At 53.7% G+C, this 19,569-nt stretch overlaps 2 protein-coding genes across 6 annotated transcripts in view; one reads left to right on the forward strand and one right to left on the reverse strand.

The window, feature by feature from the left end:
• DHX30 (DExH-box helicase 30) overlaps positions 1-14,522 on the forward strand; it is a 37,855-nt gene extending 23,333 nt beyond the window's left edge. For all 4 annotated transcript variants that reach the window (XM_008071336.2, XM_008071338.1, XM_008071337.1 and 1 more), the window contains 16 exons: positions 5,948-6,249; positions 6,693-6,813; positions 7,508-7,657; positions 10,057-10,209; positions 10,535-11,371; positions 11,646-11,721; positions 11,805-11,909; positions 12,144-12,319; positions 12,510-12,716; positions 12,804-12,885; positions 12,953-13,146; positions 13,265-13,424; positions 13,536-13,693; positions 13,785-13,888; positions 13,965-14,104; positions 14,196-14,522. In XM_008071336.2, coding sequence (XP_008069527.1) covers positions 5,948-6,249; positions 6,693-6,813; positions 7,508-7,657; positions 10,057-10,209; positions 10,535-11,371; positions 11,646-11,721; positions 11,805-11,909; positions 12,144-12,319; positions 12,510-12,716; positions 12,804-12,885; positions 12,953-13,146; positions 13,265-13,424; positions 13,536-13,693; positions 13,785-13,888; positions 13,965-14,104; positions 14,196-14,449 — 3,219 coding nt within the window. In that variant the 3' untranslated portion in view covers positions 14,450-14,522. The remainder of the gene's footprint in view (positions 1-5,947; positions 6,250-6,692; positions 6,814-7,507; positions 7,658-10,056; positions 10,210-10,534; positions 11,372-11,645; positions 11,722-11,804; positions 11,910-12,143; positions 12,320-12,509; positions 12,717-12,803; positions 12,886-12,952; positions 13,147-13,264; positions 13,425-13,535; positions 13,694-13,784; positions 13,889-13,964; positions 14,105-14,195) is intronic.
• A 986-nt stretch (positions 14,523-15,508) lies between these two features.
• MAP4 (microtubule associated protein 4) overlaps positions 15,509-19,569 on the reverse strand; it is a 144,316-nt gene continuing 140,255 nt past the window's right edge. Inside the window, exons 18-19 of one of the 2 annotated variants that reach the window (XM_021719181.1) lie at positions 17,998-18,187; positions 15,509-17,875 (exon numbers count right to left, since the gene is read on the reverse strand). In XM_021719181.1, the coding sequence (XP_021574856.1) occupies positions 17,868-17,875; positions 17,998-18,187 (198 nt within the window). In that variant the 3' untranslated portion in view covers positions 15,509-17,867. Of the gene's footprint in view, positions 18,188-19,569 lie in introns of both variants that reach the window. The other variant, XM_021719182.1, reaches the window with a different exon arrangement.

Here is a 19,569-nt window from a genome sequence, read left to right on the forward strand (position 1 = left end):
AGGCTGAGGCGGAAGGATCGCCTGAGCCCAGCAGGTCGAGGCTGTGGTGGCCAGGAGCGGTCACTGCACTCCAGTCTGGGCGACAGAGTGAGACTCCAACAAAAAAAAAAAATTTTTTTGTAAAGATGAGACTTAGTGTGTTGCCCAATCTGGTCTTAAACTCCTGGGCTCTCAAGAGATTCTCCCATCTCAGCCTCCCAGAGTGCTGGGATTACAGGTGTGAACCACCGTAATAGCAGACACATACACACAGCAAGGCTGTGTGTCTTCATTGCTAGTCCCATATTGTTTTGATTTCTATAACTATGAAATTAATTGTGATTCCTCCAACTTCGTTTCTCTCTCTCTCTCTCTCTTTTTCTTTTTTTGAGTCAGAGTCTCACTCGCCCATGCTGGAGTGCGGTGGCATGTTCACGACTACTGCTACTTCGACCTGCTGGGCTCAGGCGATCCTTCTGCCTCAGCCTTCCAAGTAGCTGGAACCACAGGCATATGCTACCATGCTCAGCTAATTTTATGTATTGTAGAGACAAGATCTCACCAAGTTGCCCAGGCTGATCTGAAATCCCCAGGCTCAGGCAATCCTCTCACCTCCACCTCCCAAAGTGCTGGGATTATAGGGGTGAGCCACCATATCTGGCTCCAACTTCATTTTTCTTTCTTAATATTGTTTTGGCTATTTGGGGTCTTTTGTGGTGCCATACAGATTTTGGAATTGTTTTTTTCTATTTCTTTAAAAAATGCCATTGGAAGCTGGGTCCTCTGCCTATAGTCCCAGCTACTGGGAAACTGGGCCAGGAAGGAGGATTGTTTGAGCCCAAGAGTTCAATGCTGCAGTGCACTATGATCACGTTTGTGAATAGCTACAGCTCTCCGGTCTGGGCAACATAGTGAGACCTCATCTCAAAAAAAAAAAAAAAAAAAAAGAAAAGAAAAAAAAGGACCCTCACAATAAAACTGTTAGAACTAGTAAAGTTCAAGGAGACAAAAATCAACATACCAAAAAAAATGGGCATACAAAAATCACTTGCATTTCTGTTTATACCAACAACAGTTTATCCAATAAAAAAAATCAAGATAGGTTGGGGGGGTGGCGGCTCACATCTGTAATCCCAGTACTTTGGGAGGTGGAGGTGAGAGGATTGCCTGAGTCCCAGGGGTTTGAGGTCAGCCTGGGCATGATCTAGGCTCATTGCAACCTTAATCTCCCGGGCTTAGGTGATTCTCCTGCCTCAGCCTCCCAGGCAGCTGGGATTATAGGCATGTGCCACCACACTCAGCTAATTTTTACATTTTTTGTAGAAATGAGGTCTCGCTATGTTGCCTAGGCTGGTCTTGAACTCCTGGGCTCCAGCAGTCCTCCCACCTTGGACTCCTAAGTACTGGGATTATAGTCATGAGCCATCACACCCAGCTTATTGTGGGGTCTTTAGCATTTTATATATATAAGATGAGGTAATCTGCAAACAGGAATAATTTTATTTTTTTGCCAATTTGGGTGCCTTTTATATTTTTATATTTTTTTCTTTTCTGATTGCTCTTGCTAGTACTTCTAGTACTATGCTGAAAAGAAGTGGTAAGGGTGGCCAAAGGCTGTTTGATGATTTCTGTAGACATTTTTGGTGGCCACAACTAGAGGAATAATGCTGGCAGCTGTAAGATAGAGGCCAGGAATGCATCTACTCATCCTGCAATGCACAGGACAGTCCCCTCCAGCAAAAAAATACCTGGTCCAAAATAGTAGTAGTGCTGCAGCTGAGAATGCCTTCTCTGTCTAGATGTTTGAGGGCACTGTAAGCCCAGCCTGTCTGATGCAAGCCATTATTGCATTCATCCCCATCCCTTTCCCTATTCCCCAACTGTGATTGTTGTCTTTAAAAAAAAGTATGGTCACGTACACATAATATAATGTCTTAGTCCATTTGTATTGCTATAAAGGAATACCTGAGGCTGGGCAATTCATTTAAAAAAGTTTATTTGGCTCATGCTTCTGGTGAGGGCCTCAGGGAACTTTCACTGGACACAGGGAAGCTGATGTGTGCAGATATCACTTGGTGAGAGGAAAAGCAAGAGAGGGGAGGAGGTGCCAGGCTTTTTTCCACAACCTGTTCTCTCAGGAACTAATAGAACTCACTCACGCTTGGGAGAATGGCACCAAGCCACTCATGAGGAGTCTGTGCAGTGACCCAGACACTTCACCAAGCCCCACCTCCAGCATTGAGGATCAGATATCAACTTGTACCATAGCAGGGCTAAATAAACCATATCTAAACCATAGCATATAAAATTGACTGTCTTGATTTTTTTTTTTTTTTTTTGAGTCAGAGTCTTACTCTGTCACCCAGGCTGGAGTGCAGTGATATGCTCACGGACACCACAGCCTCGGCCTGTCACCTCAGCCTTCCAAGTAACTGGAACTATAGGCACACACTACCACGCCTGGCTAATTTTTTGATTTATGGTAGAGACGAGGTCTTGCCAAGTTTCCCAGGCTGGTCTCAAACCCCTAGGCTCAGGCAATCCTCTCACCTCGGCCTCTCAAAGTACTGGGATTACAGGCATGAGTCACTGTACCTGGCCTATCTTAATATTTTAAAGTGTACAGGTCACTAGTGTTGAGTATATTTACATTTTTGTGCAACCGATCTACAAAATATTTGCATTTTGCAAAATTAAAACTCTGTATCCATCAAATAGTAACTCCTCTCTTCCCCTCCCCTAGCTTGCAACCACCATTCTACTTTCTCTATGAGAATTTGACTACTCCATATTTCTCATTTAAATGGACTCCTACAGTATTTGTCCTTTTGTGACTGATTTCACTTAACACAATGGCCTTGCATTTTGTGCATGTTGTAGCACATATCAGAATTTTCCTTCTTTTGAAAGCTGAATGATGCTCTGTTGTATAGATATACTACTGTCTGCTTGGGCTGTTTCCACCTTCCACACTTTAGCTGTTGTTAATAATACTGCAGTGAACATGGATGTATAAATACCTCTTGGAGACCTGCTTTCAGTTCCTTTGGGGTATGTATCCAGAGTAGAATTGCTGAATCATATGGTGATTTCTTTTTTTTTCCTTTTTGAGTTGGAGTCTCACTCTGTTGCCCAGGCTGTCCTGCAGTGGCATGCTCACAACCACTCCAGCATCGACCTGCTGGGCTCCCACAATCTTTTCTCCTCGCCTTCCAAGTAGCTGGAACTATAGGCGTGCACTACCACACCTGGCTCATTTTTTATTTATTGTAGAGATGAGGTCTTGCCAAGTTGTCCAGGCTGGTCTTGAACCCAAAGTGCTTGGCCTTCCAGAGTGGGATTACAGGCTGAGCCACCGAGCTTGGTCTTTTTTTTTTTTTGAGGAACCACCAAACAGTTTTCCACAGTGGCTGCACCATCTTACTTTCCCACTGTGGCTGCATTATTTTACTTTTTCACTGAGGTGCATAAGGGTTTTAGTTTGTCCACATCTTTGCCAACACTTGTTATGTTCTGTTTTTATTTTTTGATACTAGCCGTCCTAACAGGAGTGAGATGATATCTCATGTGGTTATAGGAGTTCTTTATTTCATCGAGAACTCAGCCTTTTAATCTCAGATAGCTGTACACACAGTTCTTTAGCTTTTTCTTTTCCCCAAGCCAGTTGCATTTGTTAAGCACCACCCACGTGCTTGACGAGAGGTGCTGGCAATTCAGAGGTAACTGAATGCCCTTAGAGCAGCCACAGCCTAGAGGGGAGGCGTCCACGGGAGGGAAGAAACGCACCTCAGCCTCCTGAGTAGAATAGGCTCATTTTTGAAGAATGGTCCTAGCCAGGGATAAGGGAAGGAGCAGGGCACTCTAGACACAAGCCACAGAGGCATGGAGCCAGGGTATATATGACCGTGGGTCTGTGTGCTGAGCCATGGGATTGTCAGGTAGCGGAACAGCAGGGTCTCTGCTGTCACAGGTGGGAATTCCGATTTGATCCTGTGGTTGCTGGAGCTACTGACCACTGGTAATTGATGGAGTGACATGGCCAAGTTTGCCTTGAGGAAAAGTCACTGACAGCAATAGACTGGACAAGACCCAGAGACAGGGATGCTGGGTGCAAGGGAATGCTAGTAGCAGCGGTGGCAGCAGCAGTGGAGAGGGTTTCTTTAAGGGCTGTTGGAGGGGCTGAGAAGACAGTGTCTGGACAGGTGTGGGAGGGGGAAGAAGAGTGGGTGGTGGAGAAGCCAACGGGAAGCTGCCCAAGAGTCTGAATCCTGGTGTCCTCATGCATCTGTCCTTCTAAATGAACTTTAGAGTCAGTTTGTCAAACACCTAAGAAGCCTGTGCAGACTTGGAATTATGTTCAATGTATGGATTAATTTAGGTGCCTTTTGTCTCTTCATATGTAATTGCTCTATCATCCAGCTACATTTGTCTCTCTAGATTTTTTTTTTTTGGTTTTTTTTTGAGTTGGAGTCTCACTCTGTCACCCAGACTGGAGTGCAGTGGCACGCTCCCGGCCATTGCAGCCTCAACCTGCTGGGCTCCAGTGATCCTTCCGCCTCAGCCTTCCAGGTAGCCGGAACTACAGGCGCACGCTACCATAGCCAGCTAATTTTTTGATTTATTGTAGAGATGAGGTCTCGCCAAGCTGCCCAGGCGGGTCTCGAACCCGCGTGCTCATGCAATCCACTCACCTCAGCCTCCCAAAGTGCAGGCTTACAGGCTGAGCCACCAAGCCTGGCTCTCTCTAGATTTATCTCCTTTTGCCAAGTTTTGTACTAAAAAACATCCAAGTCTGTACCTCAAGTTCATCTTAGGTAGGTTATGGTTTTTATTGCTCTTGTGAATAGAATTTTTAAAAATTACATTTTATTTCAGAAGCTTAAGGAGAAAGTTTTCAGAAGGGTCACTTCTCAGTTTGTCATGAGCCAGGTGGGATCGAAACCTCGCTGTGGAGAGGTTCTGGGCCTGTGGCTCTGCAGTCTACTGTCACATGGGCCTGATGTCAGAAACCCACCCAAGCACATGTTCCTGCTGTTCCTTAGGCTTTGTTGCCTGTACACTCCCAACTGTAACTTTGAACTTGTGCTTGTTCTTATAGCTGCTGGCTTATTTCTTTGTTCCTTAGATTCTGAGCTTCTGGAAGGCAGATACCAGGCCTTGTTACTCCAGATGATGTTGCTGATGTGTTCCATTGTATACATGCTAGAGGCTCAGGAAGTGTTTTGTTTTTTTTTTTTTAGAAAGAAATGTAGCTCTAAGACATTTAACATAGCTTCAACATTTCAAGTTGTTTCTGTAGAATGTATTCCCAACATAGGATTCTTGCATCAGAAATCACATTTGTTTTATGGTATGGGCTTCGTATTTTCTTTCCTTCTTTTTTGTTAGAGACAGGGACTTGCTCTTGCTCAGGTTGGAGTGCAGTGGTATGATCAAAATTAACTGCAATCTCGAATTCCTGGGCTCCAGTGATCCTCCCACCTCAGCCTCCTGAGTACTAGAACTACAGGCATGTGCTGCCATACCCAGTAATTTTTTTTTTTTTTTTTGTATCGACTAGGTCTTGCTTTGTTGCCCAGGCTGATCTTGAACTCCTGAGCTCAAGTGATCCTCCTGCTTCAGTCTCCCAAAGTGTGGTATTATAAGTGTGAGCCATCACATACGTAGCCTGGCTTGGGCTACATATTTTCTAAATGCTGTGTTTACTGACACTTCCTAGATTACTGTGTGAATGTGTCTTTTCATTTATTGCCATGTGGGTTTTTTTGTCTAATAGGTGTAAGAATGTACCTTGTTTTCATTTGTCAATGCTGGGCATCTTATGTGTTCTGTGCCAGTTCTGGACTAGGGTGCTGACGTTGGTAGACAGGTGAAAAATGATGGCTTCACTATACAGGGCACTTACAGTATACAGCTGGACACGGTTCAGGCCAACTAAGGTGTGATGATGGTCTCTTTTCCTCTCCAGGGCTGGGGACTGCTGGGTCCCCGGAATGAGCTGTTTGACGCAGCCAAATATCGAGTGCTAGCTGATCGCTTTGGTTCTCCAGCTGACAGCTGGTGGCGCCCAGAACCCACCATGCCCCCCACTTCCTGGCGACAGCTGAATCCTGAGAGCATTCGGCCGGGGGGGCCTGGGGGTCTATCCCGCCCTTTGGGCCGGGAGGAAGAGGAGGATGAGGAAGAGGAGCTAGAAGAGGGGACCATAGATGTTACTGACTTCCTGTCCATGACCCAGCAGGACTCTCACAACCCACTCAGGGACTCAAGGTACAGCTGGCGCTGGTGGATGCAGGGGAAGCTGGCCACATCTTGATGTGGGGTTGGGAGTGTTTCCTGCTAGGCCTCTCTTAGATGGGAGTGCCCCTGCCACACATTTCATCCTGTGTGTCCTGTCATTCAGTGGTATGTGTGCCCATTCTTGGGGGATGGCCAGCTGTGGTCCTATACTATGTGGCTGGACTTGTGTGAAACAGCAGCATGGAGCCCTCTGCCCCCTGCTTTCTGACCTGTGTGGGGGATGAGGGAGCATTAACCATGCATGTCTGTGAGAGGATTACAGGTGGGGCAGAGATGCTCAGTTTTCCATCTGTTTTGTGTGACCTAGCTGCCTGCTGCAGCACAGTGTCCTAGCCCCCTGTATCTCAGAGCCTCAGGGGAATTTGACCTAGGAAGAAAGAGGCCTTTTTCACCTAAACTTTTGGTCCTCCCAGGGGGGGTTCCTTTGAAATGACAGATGATGACAGTGCTATTAGGGCTCTGACCCAGTTTCCGCTTCCCAAGAACCTTCTGGCCAAGGTGATTCAGATTGCAACGTCGTCCTCCACAGCTAAGGTAAGTCAGGTCTCCTAGCAGTGCATGTGGGTGGGGAGCTCGCTTGGTTATGTCTGGTGTTTCCCCAGGGACACAAGTGTGGGAGGGCTGAGGGGACCTGTTTCCCCAGCCCATGTCTAGACCAGAGGGAGGGTCCTTGGAAGGAGGACAGAATGGAAGTCAGACCACAGGAGCACAGGGAGTGGACTGAGGTCTTTAGGAGTGGGAGACCCATATCTGTTCCTGGTGGTGTGCTCTCAAGTGGGTGGGCGTTAGAGATGGGCAGCTGTCTTGCTGAGGTGTGAGTTTTCTTGTTGCTACCAGGTCAAGGGGTTTTGGGTAAGCAGAGGTCTGTCCAGATGCAAGGCCTTTTTGCTCCCCAAGGATGTGCCTGGTTTTTAGCTCATGCTGACAGCTTCACCCCAATAGCTGCCATGAAGGTGCAGAGAGGACAGTCGGCTAGGAGGCAAGGGGGTGCCTTGTCTAGACACTGTCTTTTGTGAAAGTCGAGGCTAGGCAGGAGAAGCAAGCCCAAGACTCAGGCAGCCCAACCCTTGGCTGCTTCTGGCTGGACAGCAGCTCTTTCAGTGTGGCTCCTGTTGGTTGCATGCTGAGATGGTGGTTATCCGTCTTTGGTTTCTTGGCATTCTGAGAATGCCTGAGTCTCTCTTCATTCCCTGCCTTGTTGTAGCCATCTATCTTGCCTTCCATGTAGAACCTCATGCAGTTCCATACTGTGGGCACCAAGACCAAGCTGTCTACTCTCACCCTTCTCTGGCCCTGTCCCATGACCTTTGTTGCTAAAGGGCGCCGCAAAGCAGAGGCTGAGAATAAGGCGGCAGCCTTGGCCTGCAAGAAACTGAAGGTGAGTCCAGGAGGGTCCCTGGCATGGAGCCTGAGGGGGTCTTGGAGCTCCCCCTACCTGTGTCAAATTGGTCTACTTTTCTAGGAAATGAAACCCACCATGTCAGGCCTTTTGCCTGCGCATGAAAATATCTGGTGTCCAAGCCTTGTTTGTAGGCTTAGTGGTTCCTGTTTCCACAACTTCTGGGCCTTGTGTGTGGGCTCAGCCTTTTCAGCACTGCTAGCGGGAGCTGGGTAGAGCCAGAGGAGCCTTGTTCATCGTTCTGAGTGCATGCAGCTGGGAGGAGTGGGGCCTGTGATGAGAGGCAGACTGGCGTCCAGAAAGACCCTGATTGGCCTTGTGGCCAAAACAAGTTGTGTGACATGGATCTGGTATGAAGACTGAGGACACAGTCAACATCAAGGTGAAGGTGGCGGTGGAGTTAGCTGAGGCCACAGTAGTGGGGACTGGCACTGCACCTGACTGCCTGTGGAGGGAGTAATTTGTGCGCAGGTCAGGAGAGACTTCATCTGCAGAATAAGAGAACAATAGGCTCTGCTATCCTCTGAATGGCCAAGTGTACCTTTGGTGCATTTGTGGCTAGAGCTGATGGTGCGAGGTCATGAGAACCCGGAGGAAGAGGAAGAAGAAGGGACGGGCAAGCGGGGAGATAGAAGAGGAACTAGATGTGCCACCTGGGGCTCAAGAGAGCAAAACTTGGAGGAATTACTGATGAGCAGAAGCATGGATGGCAGAGGCCCATCTGGGAAGGAGCAAGCTTCCAGGTAGATGGCCATGTGTCAGAGAGGCTGCTGGGTAAAGCCCATGTCCTGGGAATGGGTGGAAGCCTGTTCTTGCAGCAAGGAGGCTGTGTTGGCACCTACCTGTGGGATAGGGACTGGATTCTTGTCCTTGAGGTCCTTATAGATAACCGTGCCAGCAAGTCCGGGAGAGGGGGATTGGTCCTTATGGGGGGAAAGACTTCTTTAAGGAGAGAGTGTTTGATCTAGGCTTTGAAGGGTGATTAGGGTTTTTCCTATTTGCCTGAAGTGTTGGAATGTGTTGTTTTCTCTCGGGTGAGGTGGCTTTTAGTATTTAGGGCTACTGCATACTGACACATTTTATTAACACAGTGTTTTCCGTCCAGTGGCTTGGTTGATCAAGTTGCATTATGATAAACATTGCAGGAAATTCCTTGCACATCTATGTGTGATGGGTCGTGCCATGCAGAGACAGGAGGTAGGGTGGCACCTGGACTTGAAGGATGTAGGTGGGGAGGCTTTGGTGAGGCAGCAAGGGAAGACAGGCTCTGTAGGCTATGTTCCTGGGTCACTGAGGGTCTGGCCTAGCTGGCCTCAGGCACATGCTGGGATTTATGGAGGTGCAGTTGGTCAGTTGTGGTATTGTGGGGCTCCAGAGGCATAGGAGACATTTCTCTTCAGGGGCATCACCCCTGGGCAGGGGGAGGGCCCTTCTGCTCTGACAGGTCAGATTTAGCTTTTCTTGAATTAATTTTTAGTTGGAGTCTCACTCTGTCGCAGGCTGGAGTACAGTGGCACGCCCGTGGCCACCCCAGCATCGACCTGCTGTTCTCTGGCTATCTTTCTGCCTCAGCCTTCCAAGTAGCCAGAACTACAGGTGTGCACTATGACGCCTGGCTAATTTTTGATTTATTGTAGAGATAAGGTCTCGCCAAGTTGCCCGGGCTGGTCTTGAACCTGTGAGCTCAGGCAGTCCACTGCCTCGACCTCCCAAAGTGCTGAGATTACAGACTGAGCCACCTAGCCTGGCCTTCTTGAATTAATTTTAACTAGTTTTAATTTTTTTTTTTTTTTGTGTAGAGAGGAGGTCTTATATTGCCCAGGCTGGTCTCGAACTCCTGGATTCAAGAGATCATCCTGCTTTGGTCTCCCAAAGTGATGAGATTACAGGCGTAAGCCACTGGGCCAGACCCTAACTGGTTCATTTAAAGTTTTTTTTTGGCCAGGCGCAGTGACTCAAGCCTGTAATCCCAGCATTTTGGGAGGCTGTAATGAGAGGATACCTGAGGCTAGGGGTTCAAGACCAGCCTGGGCAACTTGGCGAGACCTCGTCTCTACAGTAAATCAAAAAACTAGCTGGGTTTGGTAGTACGCGACTGTAGTTCCAGATATTTGGAAGGCTGAGGCAGAAGGGTCATCTGAGCCCTGCAGCCTGTGGTAGCTGTGAGCGTGCCACTGCACTCCAGCCTGGACAATAGAGTGAGACTCTGACTCAAAAAAAATTTTTTTTACTTGTGAAGATTTACATTTTCCTGGTCCCCTCTTTTCACTATGTCAGCTGAAGAAAGTGAAACTTCTCTCTTGGAGCTCCTGAGCCTGTCTGGGCCAGTTCTTGGAGAGACCAGAACGTAGACTGAACCATACATGTCCCCTCTGCAGAGCCTGGGCCTGGTGGATAGGAACAACGAGCCGCTCACCCATGCCATGTATAACCTGGCTTCCTTGCGTGAGCTGGGTGAGACTCAGCGCCGACCATGCACCATCCAGGTGCCCGAGCCCATCCTTCGCAAGATAGAGACCTTCCTAAATCATGTAAGAGGTCCTCCCAGCATCACTCACCCCTCACTCCTTCCCCAGCAGTCTCTCTCCCTCCATCTCTCCAGACTGAAGGCCTCTACCTGCAACAGGCAGTAGTCATTCCCTATTTCCCCCACTGAGGACGGAGCCTGAGAACTCCCTGCCCTGAGCAGCCCAGTCTTGCCCACAAGGGTTCCAGGGCAGTCACGAACTTAGTCCTCCGCCCAGTGGGTTGGGCCACAGCATCTGACCCAGGTGACTCCTGTGGAGGGGCTGGTTTGCATGAATGAGGAAGACGCTATTTCTCTTTCACTATTTGGCTTGCCTCCCCGCCCCCCAGTACCCTGTGGACAGTTCCTGGATATCCCCAGAGCTCCGGCTGCAGAGTGATGACATCCTGCCCTTGGGGAAAGACTCAGGGCCCCTGAGTGACCCTATCACGGGCAAGCCCTACATGCCCCTGTCAGAAGCTGAGGAGGTGCGTCTGAGCCAGAGCCTGTTAGAGCTGTGGCGGCGGCGAGGGCCAGTCTGGCAGGAGGCCCCCCAGCTACCTGTGGATGCACATCAGGACACCATCCTCAGTGCCATCGAGCAGCACCCGGTGGTGGTCATCTCTGGGGACACAGGCTGTGGGAAGACCACACGCATTCCCCAGCTCTTGCTGGAGCGCTATGTGACTGAGGGCCGTGGTGCCCGCTGCAATGTGATCATCACCCAACCTCGCCGCATCTCGGCTGTGTCTGTGGCACAGCGGGTCAGCCATGAACTGGGCCCCTCTTTGCGTCGGAATGTGGGCTTCCAGGTGCGGTTGGAAAGCAAGCCCCCCGCCCGAGGTGGGGCCCTGCTCTTCTGCACTGTGGGCATTCTGCTGCGGAAGCTGCAGAGCAACCCCAGCCTGGAGGGCGTGAGCCACGTCATCGTGGATGAGGTTCATGAACGGGACGTGAACACAGACTTCCTGCTGATTCTGCTCAAGGGCCTGCAGCGGCTCAACCCGGCCCTGCGACTGGTGCTTATGAGTGCCACGGGTGATAATGAGCGCTTCTCCCGATACTTTGGTGGCTGCCCTGTCATCAAGGTGCCCGGCTTCATGTACCCTGTCAAGGAGCACTACTTGGAGGACATCCTGGCCAAGCTGGGCAAGCACCAGTACCCACACCGGCACCGGCACCACGAGGTGAGGGACCCCCCCATCCCTCCCGGGGCTCCTGGCCTTTTCTCGGGATTTCCCTCTTCCCTGTCCCTGCGGCTTGGTGGCCGTGGGCAAGTTGCCCTTCCCAAGCCTCGGTTTCCTTGACGGAAACTGGGGAATAGTCATGCCTGTGTGGCCAGTATGTGAGGACTGGAGTTGATGTGTCGACGGGCTCCGTCTCGCTGGGGCACGGTGGCTGTGTGCTGTGCCGACCCTCTACCCCGGGGCTGTGACTGTGGCCTCTCTTCCCCCAACCCAGTCTGAGGATGAATGCGCACTCGATTTGGAGCTCATGACTGATCTGGTTCTGCACATCGATGCCCGTGGGGAGCCAGGTGGGTGCTTCCCGCTCTGCCTTGTGCCCACCCGACCCCGTTGGCAGGAGCAGTCAGCTCATACCTGCAGGGCTCCTTTGTAGGTGGGATCCTGTGCTTCCTGCCTGGCTGGCAGGAGATAAAAGGAGTGCAGCAACGCCTCCAGGAGGCCCTGGGCATGCACGAGAGCAAGTACCTGATCCTGCCAGGTGAGAGCCGGGTCTAAGGAATCATGGATGGCCAGAATCCTGTCCTGGAGCTGACCCATTGTGGCTCCAGGGGCCCAGGTTTCTGGCCAAACAGTACCACTTTTCGTTGGGCATGTTCTTTAGATCTGGGCCTGTTTCATCAAAATGGGGTTGAAGTTCTTGCCTTGCCCTTATCCCAGGGAGTGGATTTGGTGGAAGTGGTACCCATAACCAGTGTGTCTTGCTGTCCACCAGTGCACTCCAACATCCCCATGATGGACCAGAAGGCCATATTCCAGCAGCCTCCAATTGGGATGCGCAAGATTGTCTTGGCTACCAATATCGCCGAGACCTCCATCACGGTCAATGACATCGTGCATGTAGTGGACAGTGGTCTGCACAAGGAGGAACGCTACGACCTGAAGACCAAGGTGGCACCCGTCTCCTGGGCCCAGCCAGCCCCTGGGGAATCTGCCCTAGACCTGCTTTGTGTGTCTGAAGACGGCCACACTCGTGGGGTCTCAGTGTCCCTGTTGGGGGGCCAGTGTGGGGTCATTTAAGGAGTGGGGAAACGCTGAGGCAGTGGCGTCTGTGTTGCTGCTCACCCGCCCCCTCCCCCAGGTGTCCTGCCTGGAGACTGTGTGGGTGTCAAGAGCAAATGTGATCCAGCGCCGGGGCCGGGCAGGCCGCTGCCAGTCAGGTTTTGCCTACCACTTGTTCCCGCGAAGCCGGCTGGAAAAAATGGTCCCATTCCAAGTGCCAGAGATCCTGCGCACACCTCTCGAGAACCTGGTGCTGCAAGCCAAAATCCACATGCCTGAGAAGACGGTGTGACAGGGCAGGCCAGGGCGGGGCTGGTCTCGGGAATGGCAGGTGGGAAGCAGGCTCATGGCGGGCCCTGGCTTGTTCTTGTAGGCAGTGGAGTTCCTGTCCAAGGCTGTGGACAGTCCAAACATCAAGGCAGTGGACGAGGCTGTGATACTGCTTCAGGAGATCGGTGAGGAGGGGCTGGGCTGGACTGCATGGTGAATCTCAAGGGTGGGACTGACAGATGACCGTTGCAGGGGTGCTGGACCAGCGGGAGTACCTGACCGCCCTGGGGCAGCGCCTGGCCCACATCTCCACTGACCCCCGGCTGGCCAAGGCCATAGTGTTGGCTGCCATCTTCCGTTGCCTGCACCCGCTGCTGGTGGTCGTCTCCTGCCTCACCAGGGACCCCTTCAGCAGCAGCCTGCAGAACCGGGCGGAGGTGGACAAGGTCAGACCCAGTCCCTTCCTGGAGTCTCCAGCTCTCCCTCCTGACCCTCCACCACCTGCTGCCCTGAGGGAGCCTCCTCGCCCCTGCCCCGTGACCTGGCGCCCTCTCCTCCTCCCAGGTGAAGGCACTGTTGAGCCACGACAGCGGCAGTGACCACCTGGCCTTTGTGCGGGCTGTGGCCGGCTGGGAGGAGGTGCTGCGCTGGCAGGACCGCAGCTCCCGGGAGAACTACCTGGAGGAGAACCTGCTCTACGCGCCCAGCCTGCGCTTCATCCACGGTCAGCCGGGCTGCGCCTGCTCTCTGGGCCCCTCAGCTCCCCCACCAGCTCCCATCTCCCTCCGGTCTTTGGCTAGCAGGCCACGGGCTCACCATGCACTCTGCTTCCCAGGACTCATCAAGCAGTTCTCGGAGAACATTTATGAAGCGTTCCTAGTGGGGAAGCCCTCGGACTGCACCCTGGCCTCTGCCCAGTGCAACGAGTACAGTGAAGAGGAGGAGCTGGTGAAGGGCGTGCTGATGGCTGGCCTCTATCCCAACCTCATCCAGGTGCCGCCTCCGGGAGGGGGAGGGAGTCGGCCAGGTCCCATCCTCCCCGTCCCAGCCCCTTGCTCATCCCCACATCTCTTCATCCCCGCAGGTGAGGCAGGGCAAGGTCACCCGGCAGGGGAAGTTCAAGCCCAACAGTGTCACATACCGGACCAAATCAGGAAACATCCTGCTGCACAAGTCGACCATCAATAGGTAGGGGTGGGCAGGACTGGACAGGGCGGCTGGCAAGGGCTCGAAGGGCGGCCTCACCCAGCCCCGTGTTTCCTAGGGAGGCCACCCGGTTGCGGAGCCGATGGCTGACGTATTTCATGGCAGTCAAGTCCAATGGCAGTGTCTTCGTCCGGGACTCCTCCCAGGTGCACCCACTGGCCGTGCTGCTCCTGACAGATGGGGACGTGCACATCCGTGGTGGGTACTGCCGAAGGCCCACCCGCTGCTCCTCGGGCAGTTCTCTGGGGCCTGGCCTCACTTGGCTTCCACCGCTTTTTCGTTCCCCCAGATGATGGGCGCCGCGCCACCATCTCACTGAGCGACAGCGACTTGCTGCGGCTGGAGGGCGACTCACGCACGGTGCGGCTGCTGAGGGGGCTGCGCCGGGCCCTGGGCCGCATGGTGGAGCGGAGCCTGCGCAGTGAGCTGGCTGCCCTCCCCCTAAGCGTGCAGCAGGAGCATGGGCAGCTGCTCGCACTGCTGGCAGAGCTGTTGCGAGGACCCTGTGGCAGCTTTGATGTGCGCAAGTCAGCTGATGACTGAGCCCTGCTTCCGCAGAGGCCGTGTACAGAGTGCAAATGTTTATTTAAAATAAAGTTCTATTTATCCCTTGTGAGTGCTGCTGTCCTCTAGGGGCTCTTCTCCTAGCAGGCTGGCCCTGGATCTCCAAGCCAGGAGGAAGAAAGGCAGAAGGGAGACGGCTACTGCTGGAGGTCTGGCTGTGGCCCCAAGTCTCAGGGAAGGAAAGGGGGTTGGGTTAGAGCCTCCTCCTCCACCCTGGGCCTGGCGTGGTGCTTCACTCCTGTAATCCCAGCAAGAGAATCATTTGAGAATTCTCTTGCCCAGGAGTTCCAGACCAACCTGGGCAACATGGCAAGACTCCATCTCTTATTAATTTTTTTTTTTGAGTCTCTATTGTCCAGGCTGGAGTGCAGTGGCATGCTCACGGCCATCACATCCTCGACCTGCTGGGCTCCACTGATCCTTCCACCTCAGCCTTCCAAGTAGCTGGAGCTACAGGCGTGCACTCAGCTAACTTTTTTATTTATTGTAGAGATGAGCTCGCCAAGTTGCCTGGGCTGGTCTCGAACCCCTGGCCTCAGGCAGTCCTCTCACCTTGGCCTCCCAAAGTGCTGGGATTACAGGTGTGAACCACCATGCCTAGCCAAAAAATATTTTTTAAAAAGGAAAATGTTAAAAAATTTCTGCACTTGGCTAAAGACAAGAGCTGGGGAAAAAAAGTTTCTACACCGTGTTCCAATGCAGGCCCTCCTCCCTGGTGCGGTTAACTAGCTCACACACTGCTGGGGCCAGCATGGTTATTTGTCACAGCTGCTCCTGTAGGTGTCCCCCCCATGGGGAGCCTGTAAGAACCATCCCTGCCCTGGTAGGTTTGGAGAGCAGATGTTGAGCAGCCCCCTTAGGCAGATGTTCTTCCCTTTGGTCATGTCCACAAATTCACAGCTGAGGCGGCTGTGTGCTCAGCTCGTCAAGACAGCAGCACACCTCACACCAGACCCCTGACGCAAGGGGATAAGCTGGGAGCAGGAAGGGGCACCATAGGTGCTAGAGACAAGTCAGGAAGTACAGAAGACACAGGTCTGGGTGGTGGGACATCAGGCAGCTTTATTTATTTGAAATTGTTACAACAATCACAGACTGACACAGGCAATGGCTGAGCCACAAGCAAACTGGGAAGTACAGAAGTGTCCCACCCCAAATGGCTGCAGAGTAGCACATGTGGCTGACATGGGGGCTGCTGGTCCCCACCTGTCAGGCCAGCCTTCTCAGATTCTCTGACACATGGGGACCTTCCAGGGAGCTGTGACCAGACAACCCCTAGGAATGCTGACCATTCCTGCTGCCCACCTAGAGAGTGTTCTCCTGGGATCACCCCCTTCCCCAGAGCCCTGGGCCAAAGGAGAAAAAGGACTGAGAGCCTGTTGTCAGCCTCAGCATCAACAGAGGGAGGACAGCAGGTACCTTGAGCCCTGTGTGTCATCCCTGCTGCGTTGCCTTGCCACCCAACCCCCATTGCCTGCTTCTCCCGGTTTCATCTTGCCCCTCCCTCCTGACGAAGACCGGCACCCTGACATCCCGGGCACGGCTGAAGCATCTGCAGACTGTCTGAGGAGAACTGGTCCTCCGGCTTGGGCAGCACCTTCCCCACAAGGCCCCTCCTCTCTCGGTGCGTGCTTGGGGAGCCGGGGCCATGGCATCAAAGCTCCCCAGGAAAAACTGCTGCCTCAGAAAAGGGCAGGGTGTGTCAGGCCCAGGCATGCCCTCCCTGCACCTGCAAACAAAATCTGAAGCTAGGTAGACCCTTACTCTCTTCAGCTCCAGGGGACACCAGGAGCAGAGGGGCAAAGGGTGCGGGAGGCCCGGGCCGAGTCTGAGGCAGCCTCCTCAGAGGCAAATCTGCACTGCAGCAAATGCCCCTCCAGGGAAGCCCTCGCAAACTCCAGGCCATTCACTACAAGCTTAGGTTTTAATCCTTTATTAGAAACCATGCAAACTTTAATACAAAAAATACAAGTGCAATAAGAATCTTTGTGTCAATACAGTTCCCAGGACTTCTCCTCATTGCAGCCATCCCAAGGCCTGGCCTCGCTGGGATGCCCCTCCGCAGGCAGCCTCCCCTCTCCTCCCTCACCAGGCTAGAGGGGAAGCGAATGGCCCTAGTCTCGTGCCTCGTTTTGCTTTAATTTCCAGACCTGATTCCCCACTCTCCACATGAGTTCTGGACATCTTGCTTCTCTGGACACAAGAGCTGGAGTGTCCTAGGCTGCAGCAGGCCCGAAGGATTGACCTTGGGCCCTTTCCTGTGTCCCTACGCCTGACCCTCTATCCCAGGCTGGCCACCAGATCCCAGGGGATGGGACAGAGAGAGATGCCCAAACAGGCCTCTTGGTTAGAAAAGCAAAGCCGCATACACACAAAATGCCAAACCACCAGTCCACACCGTGACCAGCCCTCACGTGCCGGATCTGCTCACCAGCCGCAGCCCCCGCACCTCACTTTCCTGCCCACACCACCTCCAGGGCCTGCAGCGGCCCAAGCCAGGCAGCCCCCAACGACATCCTCCTGGGTGGAGGCTTCAGGATCTCCCCTCCCTGTCTCCTTGGACACCTACTGAGGCCTTTCACTTAGACATGGCTTCAACTTGCAAAACTATTCCACCAGTTTCTAGGTTATGAGGAAAAAAAGGATAAAACAAGAAAAAGAAGTGTGACAGCAGCGAGGCAGGTATGGTAAGCAGCAGGGACGGGCAGCACTGACCCTTCACTAGCTTGGGGCAGGGCAGCGGGAAGGGCCTGATGCCACCTGCGTGGCAGGGGCCATTGTGGGGTCAAAGGGAGAGGCAGTGGCTTAGCAGGTCCAGGGGGCGCGGTCAGCATCCAGTCACCACTCGGAATCCACCTCCACGCTTCCCTCCAGGTAGACCCAGGGCGGAGACAGGGCATGTCAGTTTCTTTTGCGTTTGGTCCAAAACACCAAACGCAGAGGAGGCTGGAATCCGGTTCTCCCTCCTAGATCCCAACTTAGCCTCCCCCGCCCGATTCCCCTGCCGACCCCTTCGGCGTGACGGTGAGAGCGAAGCAGGGAGCTGGGCCTGGGGCTGGCAGTAGGAAGAGGTGTGGGGCGGGACTGCTGCTGCCCTGGGCAAGTGAAGCAGGAGGGAGGGGAGCCTAGCGGGCTGCCCAGCGCCCAAGCGCTCACTGGTCTAGTGGACAGCCCGGGGAAGGGGGCCAAGGGCCCGGGAGCCCAAGCCGGGGCCGCCAGGGAAGTGGGGAGGGCGGGAGACAATGTCGGCCCCGTGGTCGGTGCGGGCCCTGGCGTTTGCCCGGAACGTCAGCCTGTAGGTCTCAATCTGCAGTGACACGGGAAGAGGGAAGGGAGGGGTGGCGGGGAGACAAGAGGGAACACAGGGGAGACGGAAGACGAGACCAGAATGTCATCATTAGATGCCTGGAAAATAAAAGGTTACTTCGTTAAAATTTAGGCCACACTAGTCAAAAAACAAAGGAGTTTCAATTTGCGGCCAGTGGCAGGGCCCCTGGCTGGCCCTCAGGCCGAGCCCAGCCACTTACTTGTCTCCTGGATCTGGCTGTCCAAGGTCTGGGCCTCCCTTTGGTCACCACCCCCTGACGGGGTGGTGTGGCCACTGAGGCCACTGGCTGAAGTGGGGGCACCAGCTTCAGGCGCTGCCTCAGAGATGGCCGGCTCCTCCCCAGCAGGGGGGCCCGGACACGGAAGGGCCTCGCTGCCACCGCCCTCAGTCTACAATGAAACAGTGGGGGAGACAGTGCAGGGTCAGTCGGGAAGGGAGTGGGATGGGGTGATGGTGGTGGGTTTACACGTAGCCCCCCACCCCCACTGTCCCGGCACCTGGCACAACCTAATCCAGGTGGCACCCAGCCCCTCCCCGAGCCCCACCCGTGGTTCCTGAAGCTCGGGAGCAGCCCAGCTAGTGACACTTTTGGAGCTGCTTCTGTGACTTGCGAGGCTTTATGAAGCCTCTCTGAGGGGCCGTGTGCTCGGGCTCTCACCAAGGCTGGCACCGAAGAAAGCAGCTAAGACACAGTTCTCGACAAGCCTAAGAGCATCCTCCAGATGGTGGGCCCAGACCGCTCGGGAAGCAGTGGTGCCACCAGCTGGCAAGGCAGCTCCCCGAGGAGGTAGCCTACCATCCTGACTCCCATGAGCCCAGACCACCCCCTGCACACAGCATGGGCTCAGGGAAGGGTCCTCAGGAACTCTCCCTGCCTGTTCACCGTCTGGTCATGTACCCCAGAAACTGAGGCCTCTTCTGCACTGGGCCCTGTTCTGGGCCCCAGGGAAACAGGAAGAAATATCTGAGGAGGCGGGGCCTGGGGAGACTTTGGGGCTGGGGGGATTCACAGGAGGGGGAAGGTAGGCTAAACAGCTGTCCCCGAATGCCCAAAGGTGACAAAGGAGGAGCAGCTTTCAAACAGAAAAGTGGAAGAAACAGGCCCCTGCATTAGCATTAGCACAACAATCCCAGAAATAATAAAGGTTGAGAATACGAATAAAGAAAAGTATGCAAGACTCAGGGTCAGAAAAACTCAGGTATGAGTCCTGGTCTACACTTGCTTGCTGTGTGGCCTTGGATGAGAGACTGAAGCCGAGGTGACGCCCACCGCGCCAGACTCAACGGGACAGACTGAAGACAGCATCCTCGCAAGGTGTGGGGGCACTAACAGAGAGCCTATGATGACAGTGACCCCCAAAGTGTTCACGGAAGCTGAACAGAGCTGGAACTGGAGCACTGAGGGAGGCTGGGCACTGACCAGCACAGGGCCAGCAGGGAGCCCCTTTCCCTGGCTCGGAAGTGTGAGAGAGGCCGCCCCGTGGGCCTCCCCCAGCTGATGACAGGAACAGGGACAGACAGCATCTTGGCACACAAAAGGCTCACAGCACTGTGGAAGGAGGGAGGGAGGAGGGAAGAGCGAGGGGGAGGGGAGGAGAGGCCCCGCAGGCCCCGAGGACGGCCGCTCTGCAGCCGGAGCCCCTCCCAGGTCCTGCGGGAAGCCACAGGCAGGCCCTCCCAAGGTAGTCTGCTGCCCATGGCGGTGGGAAACGTGCTACCCTGCCCCCAGGACAGGAACGCGCCTGACACGGGGCGGGGCCCACACTGCCCG

Source organism: Carlito syrichta, unplaced genomic scaffold (genome assembly GCF_000164805.1).
Source record: "Carlito syrichta isolate Samal-C Ts95f unplaced genomic scaffold, Tarsius_syrichta-2.0.1 Scaffold314290, whole genome shotgun sequence".
Lineage (NCBI taxonomy): Eukaryota > Metazoa > Chordata > Mammalia > Primates > Tarsiidae > Carlito > Carlito syrichta.